Source organism: Brassica rapa, chromosome A06 (genome assembly GCF_000309985.2).
Source record: "Brassica rapa cultivar Chiifu-401-42 chromosome A06, CAAS_Brap_v3.01, whole genome shotgun sequence".
In the NCBI taxonomy this organism is placed as follows: Eukaryota; Viridiplantae; Streptophyta; class Magnoliopsida; order Brassicales; family Brassicaceae; genus Brassica; species Brassica rapa.
In genome coordinates, this window is record NC_024800.2 from 20526583 (window position 1) to 20544568 (window position 17986).

Consider the following 17986-nt stretch of genomic DNA (forward strand, 5'->3'; position numbering starts at 1 on the left):
ATGATGATGATATCACTTTCTCTTTGTAATTTGACACCACAGGTCCACCACACGAGTAAAAATAAAGCCTAGTAAATGATACTTCAAGGAACAATGCCATGCTAGAGCTTCCTATCACATTACAAAGAGCAAGTGATATGATTTGAAGTCATCATCCATATCTTTGCACGTGTCTTCATACTTGAAGTTATTGTGAGTTGTCCAATCCCACGACAATCTCAATGTATGTCACAAGTTAGACATCCTGATCTTTGTACATAAGCATAAATATATACTAACATTTTAGAATGGCACTGAATAACATGATTCAAATATTATATATCAAAGATGGAATTTGTTAAAAAAACAGAAAATGGAAACGAGAGAGCAACAGGTTCACATTAGACCATTGAAAAGGATGTAGTCCAAGTCAAAAGCCTTGTTTCTTCAAAGGCAAATACAAAGCTCCATTTTAGAAGTTTAGGAACAATGACTAACAATAGAAAAAAAGAGAGTTTTTGGGAATAGTTATGGCAACTACAGAGTGTAGTGATGTCCTGATGTATCAATGTCCAAGCCCTTTAGCTTTGCAACTGATTCAACATGTCCCTTAAATGTGTGAATCTCCCTAAGCCTGTCACAACAAAGCATTCGCCAATAAAAATCAAGAAAATTCAAGTTTCTTCCGTTGAGATTGATTTAATCAAAGTACACTTACCTAGCTATCTCGGCCCTTTTCTTGGCTTGCTCAACGATCTGAGACAGCTCTCTGTAACCCCCGTTCTCTGGGAAGACGTTGACCTCTTGTCTTGTCTGCAGACCGTGCTGCGTCCTTTGTTCGGTCGCCCACTCAGCTTGTCTTTCTCCAGCTCCGTAATCTCTCCTGGTCGTCAAAGCGGTCTGCTCACAAAGTAACAGCAGAAGCAATGAGTATTATTATGTTTACCATCAAGATGTAAAAGAGAGTTAGTTGTGTGTACGTACCCTTTTGTCAAACATGCTGACCCAAGCCTTTCCACTCAAGATGTATCTAATGGCAAACTTCAAAATATCTTGTGGGATGTATGTTAAAATACTGTAAACCCAAATCACGGCAGCCCATCCCCAACCTATACCTTTCACCCTTGCAAAAGTCCAATCTGCATACACTGCAATCAAAGTAGCAACCTGCATTTGGAAGGAAGGAAGAGTGAGATGAGTTTCTTTTCTGGAATTCCTGAAAATATATGATGTTCTTAATTACCAGTTGTGCAATGACGAATGCAATCATCAGAAGCGCCCCAGGACGTTCAACGAATGACCAGCTCCTTGACCTCGTGACGAATATAAGCGCTTGACTGATGATACTAACTTGTAGGTACACAGCAGACATTAGTTCATCGTTATTGTCCCTGATTGACCTCACACCAAACTTGTCCTGCAAGTAAAAGGTAAGTAATAGTTTCTTACACAATATTTATCTATATAATCCCTAACACATACCGAGCAGAAGTCAGTCTTGTGAATCACCCAGAAGAAAATCACACTCATAACGGCTTGGTAGCCTCCCAACACAATTCCAGTGGCAAAGATTTCATTGAGCTTCCAGCTATCAGGTGTTGGAGATGGCTTGACTCTATCCTTTGAGATTGTCATGATAGTACCTAAAAGACAGCAACACATTATTACCATAACAACTAGTTATAATATTAAGAGGTTATATAGTCATTTTCTCACCATCATTAAGGATGGCAATAATCAGAACCATGAAGGCTGAGAAGTCAAATTCCCATATCAGAGCAATGAGCATGAAACCAAACTGCAAAAAGTTACAATATGATCAGTATATACAATAAAAGAAACAAGTGATAGATGTTTGGTTTGTGATTACTTACAACAATACGGATTGTGATTGAGACTGCATAAATCTGTCACATGCATGAGAAAAAAATAGTTATTAGTTTCCTACAGAGTAGTGGTCATAATATAAGAATAAGACTAAAAAAAAATTAATAGAATGTGCACTGTATAGTTCTTCATTCTCTGGAAGATAGCTCTGCTAGTGAGCACTGCACTGATGATAACACTCAAACCAGGTTCGGTGAGAACGATATCAGAAGCACCACGAGCAGCATCAGTAGCATCAGCCACAGCAATACCAATGTCAGCTTTCTTCAAAGCAGGAGCATCATTGACACCATCACCAGTCATTCCAACAATGTGTTTCATCTCTTGCAGCTTTTTCACAATCTCATATTTGTGCTCTGAAACAATAAAACCTTGGATCAATCAATCAATATAACAAAACATTTTTCTAATTATGATTTGGTTTTAAGACTGAGTAACCTGGAAAGACGCCAGCAAACCCATCAGCCTTCTCAATCAACTCCTCAATAGGAACGGAGGCAATGTTTGAGTCCCTGTCGGTACCGAGAAGAGCCGCAGATGGATACATATTGGTTCCCATCCCAAGCCTGCGACCAGTTTCCTTACCAATAGCAAGTTGATCACCTGGCAATGTAGTTAAGTGAAAACATCTTAAATAGCCATGTTTTTTTTTTGATGAAATAATAATAATACGGTGAATTTAAGTATAGTTACCAGTAATCATTTTAACGTTAACACCAAGGTTCAAAGCCCTACGAATGGTTTCAGCACTGTCATGTCTTGGAGGGTCAAAGAGAGGCAACAAGCCAACAAACTCCCATGGTCCACCTGAGCTTTCTTTTGTTTTCTCAGGGACCAACTAAAAAAAAAGGAACAAGAACTGAGTTAATGCAAAAAAAAAAAAAAAGAGATCTCTGGTGTAATATAAATAAGAGAAAAAGACCAAAATAGCACTAAATCAAGTTTTTGTTCTCAAACTAGCACTCAAGGTCAAAAGTCACAAAAATAGCACTCAAAGGGTGGCGTTTAGGGTTTAGAATTTAGGGTTTAGGGTTTAGAGTTTAGGTTTTAGGGTTTAGAGTTGAGAAGTGAGGTTTTGGGGATAAGATTTCAAATTATGAAAAATAAAAAAATTTAAATTTTTCAAAAGATAAAATACTATTTTGTTCATTTTAGTTTTTGAGTGCTATTTTTGTGATATAAACTTAGACCTATAAATAAGTACCTGACGAGCTACTGCCAATGACCTAAGACCGCGCTCTGCGTAGTTGTTAATAGTAGCGAGTGCCTTCTGCCTAAGCGCAGGCCTGGCATTAGCAAGGTCGAGGATCTGCTCGGGTGCGCCTTTGCTGACTCTATGCCAGTTACCATCAGAGTCGATGTAAGTCAAAGCAGTTCTCTTGTCCACAGGGTTGAATGGAAGGAAGTGAACCTCCTTGATCCCAGCTCGGGCCTCCCTTGGATCACCAAGCATATTAACCATGGCTGCATCAATAGCATCCTGGTTCTCAATCCTAGAAGCCATGGCTGCAAATAATAAGACTTGACCTTTCTCAACTCCCCTGCAGAAAACCTCGACCAAGTCCTTGTCCACACTCAGTTTATTGAGTGTTAGCGTCCCGGTTTTGTCACTGCACAGGACATCCATCCCCGCCAGTTCTTCTATGGCAGTCATACGTTTGGTGATGGCACCTTGCTGAGACAGCCTGTGAGAGCCAATAGCCATAGTCACGGACAGCACCGTCGGCATAGCGATGGGGATACCACCGATCAAGAGGACCAAGAGGTTGTCAATTCCATCTCTGTACTTCCTTTTTTGAATACCGTACATGACTATTATTTCAATCACCATACCGGTAGCAATTGAGCAGATACAGAAGGTTCCAATGGACGAGAGAACTTTCTGGAAGTGGCCAACTTGGTTAGTGCTGTCCACAAGGTGAGCAGCTTTACCAAAGAAGGTGCGGACTCCTGTAGCTATAACAACTGCTTCGATTTCTCCTTGCTTGCAAGTTGAACCAGAGTAAACTTCTTGACCAGGGTGCTTGGTCACTGGGAGAGACTCTCCGGTTAGAGCAGACTGATCAACCTTTAAAGGATCACCTTCGAGAAGACGGGCATCGGCTGGGATGATGTCTCCAAGTTTAATGCTAACAATATCACCTGGGACAAGTATAGCAGCTTCTTGTTCACTCCATTTTCCATCCCTAAGAACCTGAGAAGAAAAACAAAAACAAAGCAAACAAAACAGGTTAAGCTCAAGAAAAGTTTCAAAAAAAAAAATAACAGCCAAATTTAATGCAGAAAACAAAAATACTTTCAATTTTTAGATCTATATTATTATTTGTGAACTGATTTTTTGCATTTGAACTCTGAAGTTAAAAGTTAAATCGATTAATATCATTGATACCCTGAATAAAGATTAGTTCTCAAAGAAAAAAAAGATTTCAGAAACACAACATGATACAACACATTACCTTGGTTTTAGGAGCAAGACCAGCCATGAGAGCAGCTGCAGCATTACCAGCATTGTTTTCTTCAATGAAACTGATAGTGGAGTTGATAACAAGCAGACAGATGATACCAACAAAATCTTGCCAATCCGGAGGTCTGCCATCACCATTGGCCAAAGCAATGGCCATGATAGCCGCAGCTTCCATAACCCATGAAAGTGGATTCCACATGAACCCCAGAAACTTGAGAATCTTGCTTTCCTGTTTAAGTTTTAAATGGGAAGATCAAACTTGTGAGTTTTCAGAAACTCGCACCAACATTCTACAAAACCAAAGCTCTTTAAGTCAAACTCAAACCTTCTTCTCTTCGAGCTTGTTGGGGCCAAATAACTGGATCCTGTCCTCCCCTTCCTGCGTCGTTAACCCTTCACTTGTACATTTTAACTGCTGGAAAACTTCCTCAATTGGAATTTTTTCCTGAGAACCCAACCAAAGTTTCGATCAGTAATTCATACACATCAGTTACAAAAAAAAATTCATACACACGATTGTTGTAATGTTTCAAACCAAACAAAAGGGTATTTTTTATATTAAAAAAAAAACAAAACGTTTTTAGTTTCATACAAATCTTGAAAGAACTTTTATAGGATTGGTGTAATGTTTTCAAACCAAAGGGGAAATATTTTAAAAATAACTTTTCAGTTTCATGCAATCTCGAAGCGATTAAACTCAAGTTAGTGTCTTTTTTTTCCAGCAATTTAAACATATTCATACCAAACTCATAGCTCCACATTCATATGGACTCAAGTTAGTGTCTATTGAACAATGTTTTGCTAAAAGACAAAGATGTCAAAAACAACGTACGGAAAGGTACAACAAATCCTAAAAATAAAATTATATCCTTTTATACAGTAAAAATATATAATTAATAATATCAAGACTATGATATTTTATTACAGATTTATTAATTTACATTTTTTTTATTTTACTGTATATCATTAATTAAATTTTAGAAAATTGAATTTCCTATTGCTTTATTATATTTGTTGGTGTATATGAAATATGTTTTATAGAATTTAAATGTTGTTTTAGATATAAATTTACTAAATATTATAAAAATATATTGAAGCGTTAAAAAAAAATGGATATGAATTCTATTGTGAATATAAAATAAACAATGTTGTTTTTGTTTGTACTTATTTAAATTATATATATATATATATTATTAATTTAAAATTTTAATGGGACTATATCTTTATCTAGGATTTTCTAAAAATTATTATCTTATTATTTTATTAATTTGTGTCATATTTTACACTAGTCCAGATCGGCGCTGAATAAGTTTATTAATTTACTGTGTTATTAGTTTATCGAGTATTAGTTTATAGAATTTCTAGTGTAATTAAAAATTATTTGTATTTTGGGATGTATTTTTATGGATGGACGATAGAATATTAGGTTATGTTTCCGGGGATTTTTCCGTGTACTTATGTATTCTACCTTGTATCTTTCCAATGAATGAAATTCAATTTCAAAAAAAAAGAATATTAGGTAGACATGTTAATTAGAGTTTAAACACAAACCTGTTATGTCCTATAAAGTATCGAGTTTGGGTTTAATTATAAACACCCAAAAAATGAGTTTTTTGGATTATTCATTGATGTTTTGGGTTTAATCTATTTGGGATAGGACCAGCACAAAAAAAACTCTAATCTTTACATTTTAGTGTACTAGGATCATTTATGTGACCGAAGATGTTTTGTTATTGGCATATTTCTTGATACAAACTCTAGCAAAGCAAATATGGATGTTGTGAAAATACTTAAACGTTCACTCAATACAAGAGACACATGCTAATTCCGATAAATCTGCTTCTTGTTTATGTAAAAAATATTATAAAAATACAAAATATGGAACATTTGACGACCTTTTGACATAAATTTTGTTTTCTTATATATTTAATTTTAATTTACATCTGATTATATAAATCTTTTTAAATATAGTTTACTTAAATTATGGTTTACTGCGTATAAAACATTTTTGTTATAAAACATTTTTGAACATGAAAAAGTGAAAATGTTTTTTTTATAAAAACTTAAATATTTTAAAATAGTTAAAATGATAGATACAACATAATAATAAATTATGTAGGAAACCCATCTTTAAAAGCCGTTTAATTTTATTAGAACCGACATGTCCTTAAAATGTAGGCTCAAAATATTTTTGGACCGGACCGACTGGACTTAAATATTGCAGATGACATCCCTAATATTAGGAGCTGATTTAACAGTAAGAAACTTATTTTACAAAAATATTTTCAGAAAAAAAAAGTCTCTCTCAGAAGCAAAATAAATTTTAATTAATACTATATGAAAGCAATTTATTGTGACGTAGCTTAGCTCCACCTCTGTTTCAAGTGCAAAAGTTGTTATGAAGTTCATGTTTTATCTTTGAAATAAATAGGTAGACAAATCTGAGATTTAAGGGGTGGGGATTTAAGGAACTGTTTCAGAATCCCATCCAATATTTTTTAAGGAACCATAAATATTTGGGGCTATACCGTCTATGTATATTAGTTTTTTAACATTTGGAGGCAAGGGCTAATTTTCATTAGGAATTAATCGTGAAAGAAACATTTTAACAGTAAGAACAATCATGCAAAACGATAACAAAACAGATCTATACTCACGTTTAATGAAATCATCCAACAGTTTGTGTGCATGATAACAATTGATTAAGCCAGAAGATAGGAATGAATAAAATACCAGATCAACATTCTCGTTCTTGATATTCTCGAGACCTGACATCTCTTTCCGTTCTCCACGAAACGGCGTCCCTCTCTGTCGTTTCAACACTTGATAACACTGACACCCGAGAGAGATAGGTTCTATTGCAGAGGGAAAAACGTCTCCTCCTTTTTATTCGACATTCAAACGACGGACTTCTCCACCGTTTTAGCTCATGTGGACCCCGTGCTAGATTCTCTATTTTACCCATTTTGTTAATGTATTATTTCATTCTTTTTTTGGCACTCAAACGAAATTTGTTTTGTTTTATTTGTTTCTTCTCTTTATTATTTGGTGTTCATCAATTGGTTCTTGATTTTTTATGGCATCCTTTCTCACCTGGACACGTGTTTTGGCTGTATAATTAGAATCAGATATTGTTGTGTATTTCTTTGTGGTTAAGATTATAGAATTTTAAAATTAATCACTTGCTTTGATTTCAGAATCCAATGGAAAAGTTTAATATCATTGATACCTTAATGAATAACTAGATTTATTATTTAGATTATATAACTAATTATAAATTAAAATTATAAAAAAAAACAATTTAAGACTAAAAACACATTAAAAACTAATATATATTGTGTTATTATTTAAAAAGAATATTTGTCAATTATCAAAATTTAAAAATTAAGAAAAACAGATGAATAATTAAATACTAATCAAGTAAATAAATAATTTTGTATAATCAATGAATATAGTGTATAAAGAATTTTTTTAATTATTTATAATTCTTCAATGTTTCCAAAATTTGATGATTATATATATTTTTATTAAAACCCCCGTATATATAATTTAATGATTGGTTTAAAATATGAAGAGAAACAAAATTATTATCATGATGGTTTTTAAATGACGCATATATTAATAATTAGCTGTAAAATTGATTACTTATGGGTCTTCATAAAATCACTAAATAATAATAGTTGGAGAAAATCTCCTAAATATTTTTTTCCACTTTAGTGTATTTTAGATAGCTCCAAAATTAAAGTGATCAAAATATGTTTCATTAAATGGGTAATGACAATTATATCATCGTTTACAATTTTAGATAATCATAATATAAAATTATTAAAAAAAATAACAAAGTCAAAATATCTTTTTCAAAATTTCTTTTTCTAAAATATATATTTCCAATAACTCCTTTTAAAACAATCCTAGGAAAACCTTCCTTAGCATGTAGGATATCTTTCTGAATTTGTAAAAATAATTTCCTGAATTGAGGAATGGTTTATAAATGTGTAATCTTGAATGTAAATTGTATGTATATTTAAGAAGTTCTTCCTAAATATGAATGATATCTTTCTAAATTTGATAAAATTTATTTTGATAATTTTGACCTTTAATAAAACTTACAATAAGATTTATAATTTTCATTTATCTCTTTAATAAAACTTATTTTGAACATTTTGACCTTTTAAAACTAGTTTGGAAACAAAAACTTGTTTCGGGTATATTTGAGTTCATTTCTCTAATAGCCGGTTACGTCAACGTAATCACACAATTTAATATTGAGTTATATCATAAAATAAAATTTTGCATGATTAATAATGTTATTATCAGTGGACATATATGATATGCGCACTCTCAACTGAAATCTATATTAATATTAGTGACTTTTCTTACTTGTCATTTTTTCCATATTTTTAGGTTATTTTGCTTATTTGTAATGTTTAATTAATTTTAGAAGCTTATTTGTCATATTCCATAATTTTAGATTAAATCATTAGTTTTAATAAATAACTTGATTTTGATCCACATTTTTAAAACGCAGATATTTTTTCAAAACGCGGATATTTATCGTAGTGTACATTACAAAAGATGACATGTTAAATAACATGATTGAAGAAAATAAGAAGTACAAAAGAAAATAAAAATAATCAAATCATATGTGGATTGAAATGAAGAATCATTATGATAGTTCATCAGCACATAAAAAAAAAACAGAATCAGCAAACCAAAAATATATGTATATATATATATATATATATCTTTACATTCTAAAAAAAAAAATACTAAGTTGAAGCATCAAAAATTTAGCATCAGAAAATTCAATGACTTCGTTTTTCTGCTGTGAATATCATATATATAGTAGATCGGTAAATATTTCTAAATGACCTAGCTTTCACGATAAGCTTTGAAATAGAATATTCTTAAATAAATTCTCTGAAAAATCTTATGCTTATAAGGTAATACTATTTTTGGAATATCTTGTTAGTAGAGAAAAAGAGAAAATCTTGTGATTGGATTGCATCCAAATTTTGGTTCAAAGATTTTATTATAAATATTTAAATATTGAATGCATGAATCATTTTTTCTGATGAATTTCACAAAGTTTCAATGTGGGACGTTTACACTTTGTAGATATAATGATCTTAAATATATTTCATGTGTAAATAGATATAGGGACTTTTTGTATAAATGATTTCCTATAAACTCAAGAATATAGATATTCTAAATCTTGTTAGGCCCCTAAAATTTTGCTTACCACGATTTACAGTAAGATTTTTTTATTTTTAAAAGTATTAATAAGAAAATAAATAGAAAGAAAATAAGAAAATATTGTACGTAATTAAATGTTTGCAAATATCCAAATTACCCTTAATGAAAGACACAGTTTAGACTTTAGATAGAATGGTAGAGGCAATTAGTGGAAATATCCCGAAGTGTATTCTGCTTTAATAGTATACTAGATACGGACCCGCGCTGTGCGCGGATTTGTTTCCTTAAATCTTCGTATAAAATAAATTATACTATACGAATATCAAATTTGTGGTTTATACTTTGAAAAATATTTTTACTTGGATACAAAATATTTGCTCCACATATATAGCATTGGTGTGTGTTTTAATAGAGAGTAATTTGGAACCAACGTCTTCTCAATCCTGCCAGTTTATGATCCGCCTTGTAATGGAGTAAAGTGATTATGTTACAAATCCCTTTATTTAAATAATATAGCCCTATTATTTTAATAAATTTTAGACATAGTAGCATCTATTATATTATTTTAGTAAATTTTATTGGTATAAGATAATTTTTTGGATGTTATGATATTAAGTTTTATTTTTAACTAAGATTTTAAAATATTAGATTGCTTTAATTTTACAACATATATAGTGTTTTTTCGTGGTGCATTTCAAAAAGTTATTATTTATTATCTATGATTTTATCTTTTGTAAAATTTGAAATATTATCATTTTGAGTTTGAATATTTATTTTCAAAATTTTATATTGTGTCAAGAAAACTTTGAAAAATTACACTACTATTTGAGTTTGGAAGATTACATGAATTTTGAATTTTATTTTGTTACTACATTAATACATTATTTTATAAAAATATATTTGAATTTTTTATAATATTTTCTAATTTTTCTCAATATATTTTTTTATAATTAAAAATATATAACTAAAATTTGATTTTGTCATTAATATTTTAAATGAATTACTAAAATTTTATAATTTTCTAATAACATATTTTAAAAATAGTATATGAAATAAAGGTTATTATATACTATTATATTTTTGTATATAAACCTTTTAAACATTAATATATTGTTGAGATACCAAGTTAACATACCAAGTAAAAATCTGGTTGATATAATTACTTTGCATGTAAATTTCACAAATATGTATCTTACGTAATAGTTATATTATTTAAGTGTTATGTCTTGAAGATGGCTTTAAGTTATTAGTTGTTTGAATCGTAAGACTTATTTGACTAAGATAATTAGGATGTATAATTAATAGATATTTAACTAACTAAAATTACAAAATAGATATGAACGGAAGTCTTGAATTGTATCTTCGGCTTTAATAGATTAAAAAAACATATGTAACGTAAATGGTGAACATGATGATCTAAACTCTTTATGATTAAAACTTATATGCAGACAACATTGTGTTCATAATTAGAAATTTTTATTTGTTGGAATGTTTCATATGGATACAGATGAACAAAATATGAAATTATTTGATTTTTTCTGTGACAGATAGTCATCTGAAGAAGCAAAGGCGACATATATATTAACATGTGTCCAATTAGAGTTATCGTATGTTTATTCTAATAGTTAATAACATATCGGTTTAGTTAGTTTAATTTTAGATGGTTTTAGGAGATTAGATATTGGTTTAGTTTAAATAATCTGGTTCAATTATTTAGGTAGCGTGTAAAAATATAATTGTAACAAACTTGTAAGGGTCCAAAATACATGTAGCGTACTAACAAATTTAAAAGGGTCTAAAATTTTTAAACAACTTTTCTAAGTAGATAATAAAATAGGACTCTATTTTAATAGATTAGATTTTTGAACTGTTAGTTTCTAAACAATTTTAGTTATTATTTAGTAAATATTTTTATCATATTCAGGAGAATTATTATTAACGAGTATTATCAAATTTTAGCAATAATTTTTATAGTTATGTTTATCTTATATTTACTTTAGTAATGCTAAATCGTTTAATTTTTTTATTTATTATTATTTTTAAGGAAGCTTTCTTCTCTTTATTTCAGGGAATCATCTTCAATCAAAAACTATGAGTCCAAAGAATACAATCTCTTGTCCTTGTAAATTAAAAAAAATTCAGTTTCACTAGACATATATAATTTATTATTTTTAGTTTATAAATTTTTATTTAAATAGAAATATGTTTTTAATTCTTGTATATTTTGTTAATAGGTAGTCACTATGAACTTTGAAGAAGAGAAAATTCATATAAAATACAATTAAACTAATGTTTGTAGGAATTACCAAAACAAGGAAAATTGTTCAATCATCTATACTATTATTTGATGAAGAGAGATTTGATTTCACATGCTTCACTGATAATTGGTAATTGTGGTTTAATTTGTAGATTTATCTTTTACGTTATTTTAAATTATTAATAAAACTTTAATAGGTTATTATGATGATGATACTCTTTACATGTGTGGTTTGGTGATAGAATAAATAAAAGATTTTGCAAATACCAAACCGTTATTTAAGTTGCGTTGTAATAAAAAAAATTATATCTTCCAATTAATTTAATATTTAAAATTATTTAAATAATTAAAATTTCTTATAAGCCATGTTCTCAGTAATTTTAAGTTATTTTGATTATTTGTCATGTTTTGTTAGTTTTAGAAACTTATTCGTCATATTCCATGATTTTAGGTTGTCATTAATTTTTATAAATAAAATTTTGAATTGTTAGTTTTTATACAATTTTAGTGATTATTTAATAAATATTTTAATTATATTCAGGATAATTATTATTAACGAGTATTATCAAATTTGAGCAATAATTTTATAGTTATGTTTATCTTATGTTTACTTTAGTAATATTAAATCTTTAATGTTTTTATTTAATATTTTGAAAAAGAAGCTTTTTGTTTTATGTGAGTGAACCATCTTGTCGTTGTAAATTAAAAAAACAAAATCCAGTTTTTATAAGACATATATAATATATTACTTTTGGTTTATATTTTTTTAGTTAAATAGAAATATGTTTTTAATTATTGTATATTTTGTTAATAGGTAGTCACTATGAACTTTGATGAAGAGAAAACTCATATAAAATGCAATTAAACTAATGTTTGTAGGAATTACCAAAACAAGGAAAATTGTTCAATCATCTATACTATTATTTGTTGAAGAGAGGTTTGATTTTACATGCTTCACTGATAATTGGTAATTGTGGTTTAATTTGTAGATTTATCTTTTACGTTATTTTAAATTATTAATAAAACTTTAATAGGTTATTATGATGATGATACTCTTTACATGTGTGGTTTGGTGATAGAATAAATAAAAGATTTTGCAAATACCAAACCGTTATTTAAGTTGCGTTGTAATAAAAAAAAAATATTTTCCAATTAATTTAATATTTAAAATTATTTAAATAATTAAAATTTCTTATAAGCCATGTTCTCAGTGATTTTAAGTTATTTTGATTATTTGTCATGTTTTGTTATTTTTAGAAACTTATTCGTCATATTCCATGATTTCAGGTTGTCATTAATTTTTATGAATAAAATTTTGAATTGTTAGTTTTTATACAATTTTAGTGATTATTTAATAAATATTTTAATTATATTCAGGATAATTATTATTGACGAGTATTATCAAATTTGAGCAATAATTTTATAGTTATGTTTATCTTATGTTTACTTTAGTAATATTAAATCGTTTAATGTTTTTATTTAATATTTTGAAAGAGAAGCTTTTTTTTATGTGAGTGAATCATCTTGTCGTTGTAAATTAAAAAACAAAATCCAGTTTTTATAAGACATATATAATTTATTACTTTTGGTTTATATTTTTTTAGTTAAATAGAAATATGTTTTTAATTATTGTATATTTTGTTAATAGGTAGTCACTATGAACTTTGATGAAGAGAAAACTCATATAAAATGCAATTAAACTAATGTTATGTTAGGAATCACCAAAACAAGGAAAAATGATCAATCATCTATACTTTTAGTTGATGAAGAGAAGTTTGATTTCATAGGCTTCACTGATAATTGGTAATTGTAGTTTAATTTGTAGATTTATCTTTTATGTTATTTGAAAGTATAAATAAAACTTTATTAGGTTATTATTATGATGATACTTTTTACATGTGTGGTTTGGTGATAGAATAAATAAAAGATTTTGCAACTACGAAACCATTATCTAAGTTGCGTTGTAATAAGAAAAGGTAAATTATATCTTCTGATTAATTTAATATTTGAAATTATTTTTATAAGTGAGAATGCTTACTTGCCATGTTCTCAATAATTTTTATTTATTTTGATTATTTTTCATATTTTATTAATTTTTAGAAGCTTATTTGTCATATTCCAAGATTTTAGGTTGATTCATGAATTTTAATAAATAAAATTTTGAATTGTTAGTTTTTAAAAAAAATAGTGATTATTTAATAAATGTTTTAAATTATATTCCGGATAATTATTATTAACAAATATTAATAATTTTTAGCAATATTTTTATAGCTATGTTCATCTTATATTTACTTTAGTAATAGTAAATTGTTTAATGTTTTATTTATATTATTGTTAAAAGGAAACTTTCTTATCTTTTATGTCAGGAAATCGTTTTTTTTTTGTCAACAGCATACACAGACTCAACTAAGACTCTGCAAACCATACTGGTAACTCGACATCCATATATGAACAACAAACAACGATTGCTGCCTAGCACTCTGTGCAAGACTGTCTGCCCTTGTATTAAGTGTCCGGGGTATATGAATGAGATCTGGGTGATTGAAACTTCTCTTCAGTATCTTGGTGTCTTCTAAATAACGAAATCGTCTTACCAATCAAAAGATATAAGTCCAAAGAATACAATTTCGGACCGTTAAAATTAAAAAAAAAAATCAGTTTTTGCTAGACATATATAATTTAGGAGAAATTTCATTTTTACCACTTTTATGGTATCATTATTCATCTTTACCACCACTAAATAGATATTTACAAAAATACATTTTTATTAATTGGCAAAAGACTTTTATACTCGTGTTCTCTATATATATAATAATAATTATTTAAATAATAAAATATAAATATTTTAAAAATATAAAATTTTAAAAATATAAAAAATATAAAAACATTTTTTTTTTATGTTTTTGAATTATACTTTTTCGAATTTGAACCTTTTTATTAATTTTTTTAATTTTAAAAAAAAGATTTAAGTATTTGTTTATATATTTATTAGAATCTCAAATTTAACATTCCAAAAACCCTACCCCACACTTCAACTCTAAACCCTAAGTCTAGATTAGTTAACCCTAGGGGTATAAATATCTTTTAACTCTTTATTAAAAGTGAACGTAAAAATAGTTTACGTAAACCTGAAAAGTGGTAATATAATTGTGGTATTTATGGTAATTTTCCTATAATTTATGACTTTTAGTTGATAAAGTTTTAGTCAAATAGAAGTATGTTTTAATTATTTTATATTTTGTTAATAGGTATCACGATCAACACCGATAAAGAGGAAATTTCATAGAAAATGCAATTAAACTAATGTTCGTAGGAATCATCGAAACAAAGAAAAATATTCAATCATCTATACTATTACTCAATGAAGAGGGGTTTGATTTCATAGGCTTCATGATAATTGGTAATTATGGTTTAATTTTGTTGATTTATCTTTTATGTTATTTTAAAGTACTAATGAAAATTTATTTGGTTATTATGATGATAATATTTCTTACATGTGTGGTTTGGTGATAGAATAAATAAAATATTTTGAAGTACCAAACCATTATCTAAATTGCTTTGTAATAAAAAAAAAGCTAAATTATATCTTCTGATTAATTTAATATTTGAAACTAATTAAATAATCTGGACAGAAATTAAAATTATGTTAAATTTGAATTGGTTGGAACTTTGTGTTTTTGAGAATTTAGTTTGAAACTTTGTGTTTTTGAGAATTTAGTTTGAAACTTCAGGTTGGTCATATGAAGCTTTCTGGGTTTTATCCTGCTGTGTATTCCTAATTGGGTGTAAATATTAATAGATCTTGGTTATTACACTGACCCGTAGAAGAAAAAACATTTACTTGGGAAAGAACCACTTCTGTTACAGCCTTGTTCATTTTCAGGCTCAACCAATCTCCAACGTATAATACTCCGTTTTACCAAAAAAAAAAACGTATAATACTCCGAGCGTGGTGTAACTTCTTCTCACTGTCCTTGGCTCGATTTCTCTGTTTCCACTCAGTGCAATGAGAAAGAAGAAGGATGTTCCTGGTGAAATATATGATCCAGTTTCTGAATAATTTCTTCATTTTTTTTCTTCTGTGTTTTTTCTTTCAGTTTCTTTGACATGAGCTAGGGATTAATACATGCAGCTCTAAGTCTTGTAAAGGCATCATACCAAGTACTGTGGTATCTTTTTTGGCTTATGGGCAGAGCCGGCTCAACATTTATTTAGCTTATGGACAACACAACGTTTTAAAGCTTTTAACATTTCTGTTTATTTAAAATTTAATTATATTTAAATTTTTTTATCATCAATATCTTTATAAAATTTACGATGAAAATAAATTGTGTAACTTAAAATATTTTTGGTGCCCTTTTCAACCAAATTTAATGAATATTTAAAATTTTATATCTAAAAATATGTAAATATATATAAAAATATTAAGCCCATTAACTATTAAGAAACGGTGGGACACGGATTTGGACGGTCGCACCGTTTGTCCCCCGACACTGCTTATGGGTTCATAGAGTACTTCCATGTTACCTGGGAGAAAGAAGTCAGTGAATGCTAAATTACCTCCTCCAAGATCAATAGGAGAGAGTAGGGCTGGGCAAATAAACCGAACCCGATAACCCGAACCGAATCCGATCTGATAAAAATGAATCCGAACCGATCCGAACCCGACGTAAATACCGAATGGATCTTGTTTTGTGGTATTTCGGGTTATGGGTATTATCCGAACCGAACCCGAATCTAAATGGATATCCGATAGAACCCGAAACATTCAAAACCTCGAAAAGATCTTGTACCAAACATGATCTCAATTCCTAATATGTATCCAAAATATACTAAAAATATTGAACATCTTAAGTACTTATCTATTACATGAAGGTTGGTGGTTCTATTACATGAATGTTGGTGGTTCTAGTACATGAAGGTTGATGGTTGAAGATGACCGTTGAATCTTAAGTATTTAGATTTGATTTTGTTTTCGTTAAACAATGTTTCTCAACTTGGTTTTCGTTTTATGATTTTATTTATTTGGTTTTCTTTTTATCAGTAAATATGTTTACTTTTCGTTTGATTTTGAATGATCATGGTTGATGTTCCTTATTTTTGAATCGATTTTACTTAAGTTTTGGTTACAAAATAAGTACGAATCAAGTATTTTAAAACTGAAGAAGTGATTTTACTCATGTTTTGGTTATAAAATAGGTAAAAATCAGGTACTTTTAAACCGAAAAACCGATTGGGACCCGAACCCGAAAGTATATTGGATTGTGTCGGTTCTTTGAAGATTTACTAACCCCGACCCGAACCCGATAGAATCCGAACCGGTCCCGAACCGAACTTTCATATAATCCGAATGGGGCTGATTTTGATAAACCCGAAAAACCGAAACCCGATTGGATAAAACCGAAACCCGATTGGGACCCCGAATGCCCAGGCCTAGGAGAGAGCCTTCTACCAGCCAATTTTTCAAAAGCTACAAGCGAGCCAATAGAAGTTCACGAAGATGGTTCAAATGTACCTATGGTTAGTATAGATCAATTCGGGTCTAATGATTCATCTCCTAAACCGACATTTTTTCAAGACAACTCTGCTACAATTGGTTCTATCCTTACTACGCATGTGGAAATGAGTAACGCTCTAGAAAAAATGAATGATGCTCAAGATGAAATGAGGTCAACTACAAGAGAAGCAGCCACTCTTCAAGAAGAAGATCTTTCACTAGTTAAAGAGGTGCCTCTTTTACAGTCTAAGCAAACTTTTTCACCATTAGTAGAGAATTCCTCTACTCCAGTTAGCGAAAAGATTATGGAGGAAACTCCATCCACAATGGTCATCACCGTGGTGAATAACCCGGAAGATGACGCTTTAATTGATCCACATCTTCCTCTATTCGACCGTTCACAAGAGTGTGGGGCTCACACTGTGAGTCCACAACTCACCTGAACACGACTAGGGGAGGGAGATCGATTAAACCAACTCAAAAAGTACAGGAAATGGGATGGACACTTGTCAAGGGAAGAGGAAAGCATATCTCGAGAGGTCGAGGTAACCGCAAAACGTAAGACGTGTGTTGGCTTTATTTCATTATCTAGCTTAATGAGCTTTTCTTGGATTGCGAATGTTGTAACTTGTAATACTCTATGGTTTCCATCAAACTTGTAACAAACTATATAGCCTAAATGCAATATCAGTTACCTTTATTTTAA

General features: G+C 29.5%; 1 protein-coding gene and 1 long non-coding RNA gene across 2 annotated transcripts; one reads left to right on the forward strand and one right to left on the reverse strand.

The window, feature by feature from the left end:
- Nucleotides 1-353: 353 nt before the first annotated feature.
- Nucleotides 354-7198, reverse strand: LOC103874056 (ATPase 1, plasma membrane-type). The gene is made up of 14 exons (XM_009152462.3): nucleotides 7064-7198; nucleotides 4656-4775; nucleotides 4323-4559; nucleotides 3071-4060; nucleotides 2560-2704; nucleotides 2305-2469; nucleotides 1984-2222; nucleotides 1854-1886; nucleotides 1696-1777; nucleotides 1462-1622; nucleotides 1223-1396; nucleotides 964-1146; nucleotides 698-879; nucleotides 354-613 (listed from the first exon to the last, which is right to left on the reverse strand). The coding sequence occupies exons 1-14, from the start codon at nucleotides 7103-7105 to the stop codon at nucleotides 517-519; spliced, it is 2850 nt and encodes a 949-aa protein (XP_009150710.2). The 5' UTR covers nucleotides 7106-7198; the 3' UTR covers nucleotides 354-516.
- Nucleotides 7199-7215: 17 nt separating this feature from the next.
- On the forward strand, nucleotides 7216-13791 carry LOC117126188. Its single transcript, XR_004448647.1, has 2 exons — nucleotides 7216-13488; nucleotides 13544-13791. It is a non-coding gene; the product is annotated as an uncharacterized LOC117126188 (long non-coding RNA).
- The last annotated feature ends 4195 nt before the right edge of the window (nucleotides 13792-17986 follow it).

What these genes read in the sequence shown, in the direction of transcription:
- LOC103874056 (XM_009152462.3), bottom strand. Translation starts at nt 7,105, where the DNA reads ATGTCAGGTCTCGAGAATATCAAGAACGAGAATGTTGATCTG. An exon ending in TATTGCCATCCTTAATGATG is followed by an intron (nt 1,623 to 1,695) that starts GTGAGAAAATGA and finishes GCTGTCTTTTAG; the next exon opens with GTACTATCATGACAATCTCA. An exon ending in AAAAGGGCCGAGATAGCTAG is followed by an intron (nt 614 to 697) that starts GTAAGTGTACTT and finishes TTGTTGTGACAG; the next exon opens with GCTTAGGGAGATTCACACAT.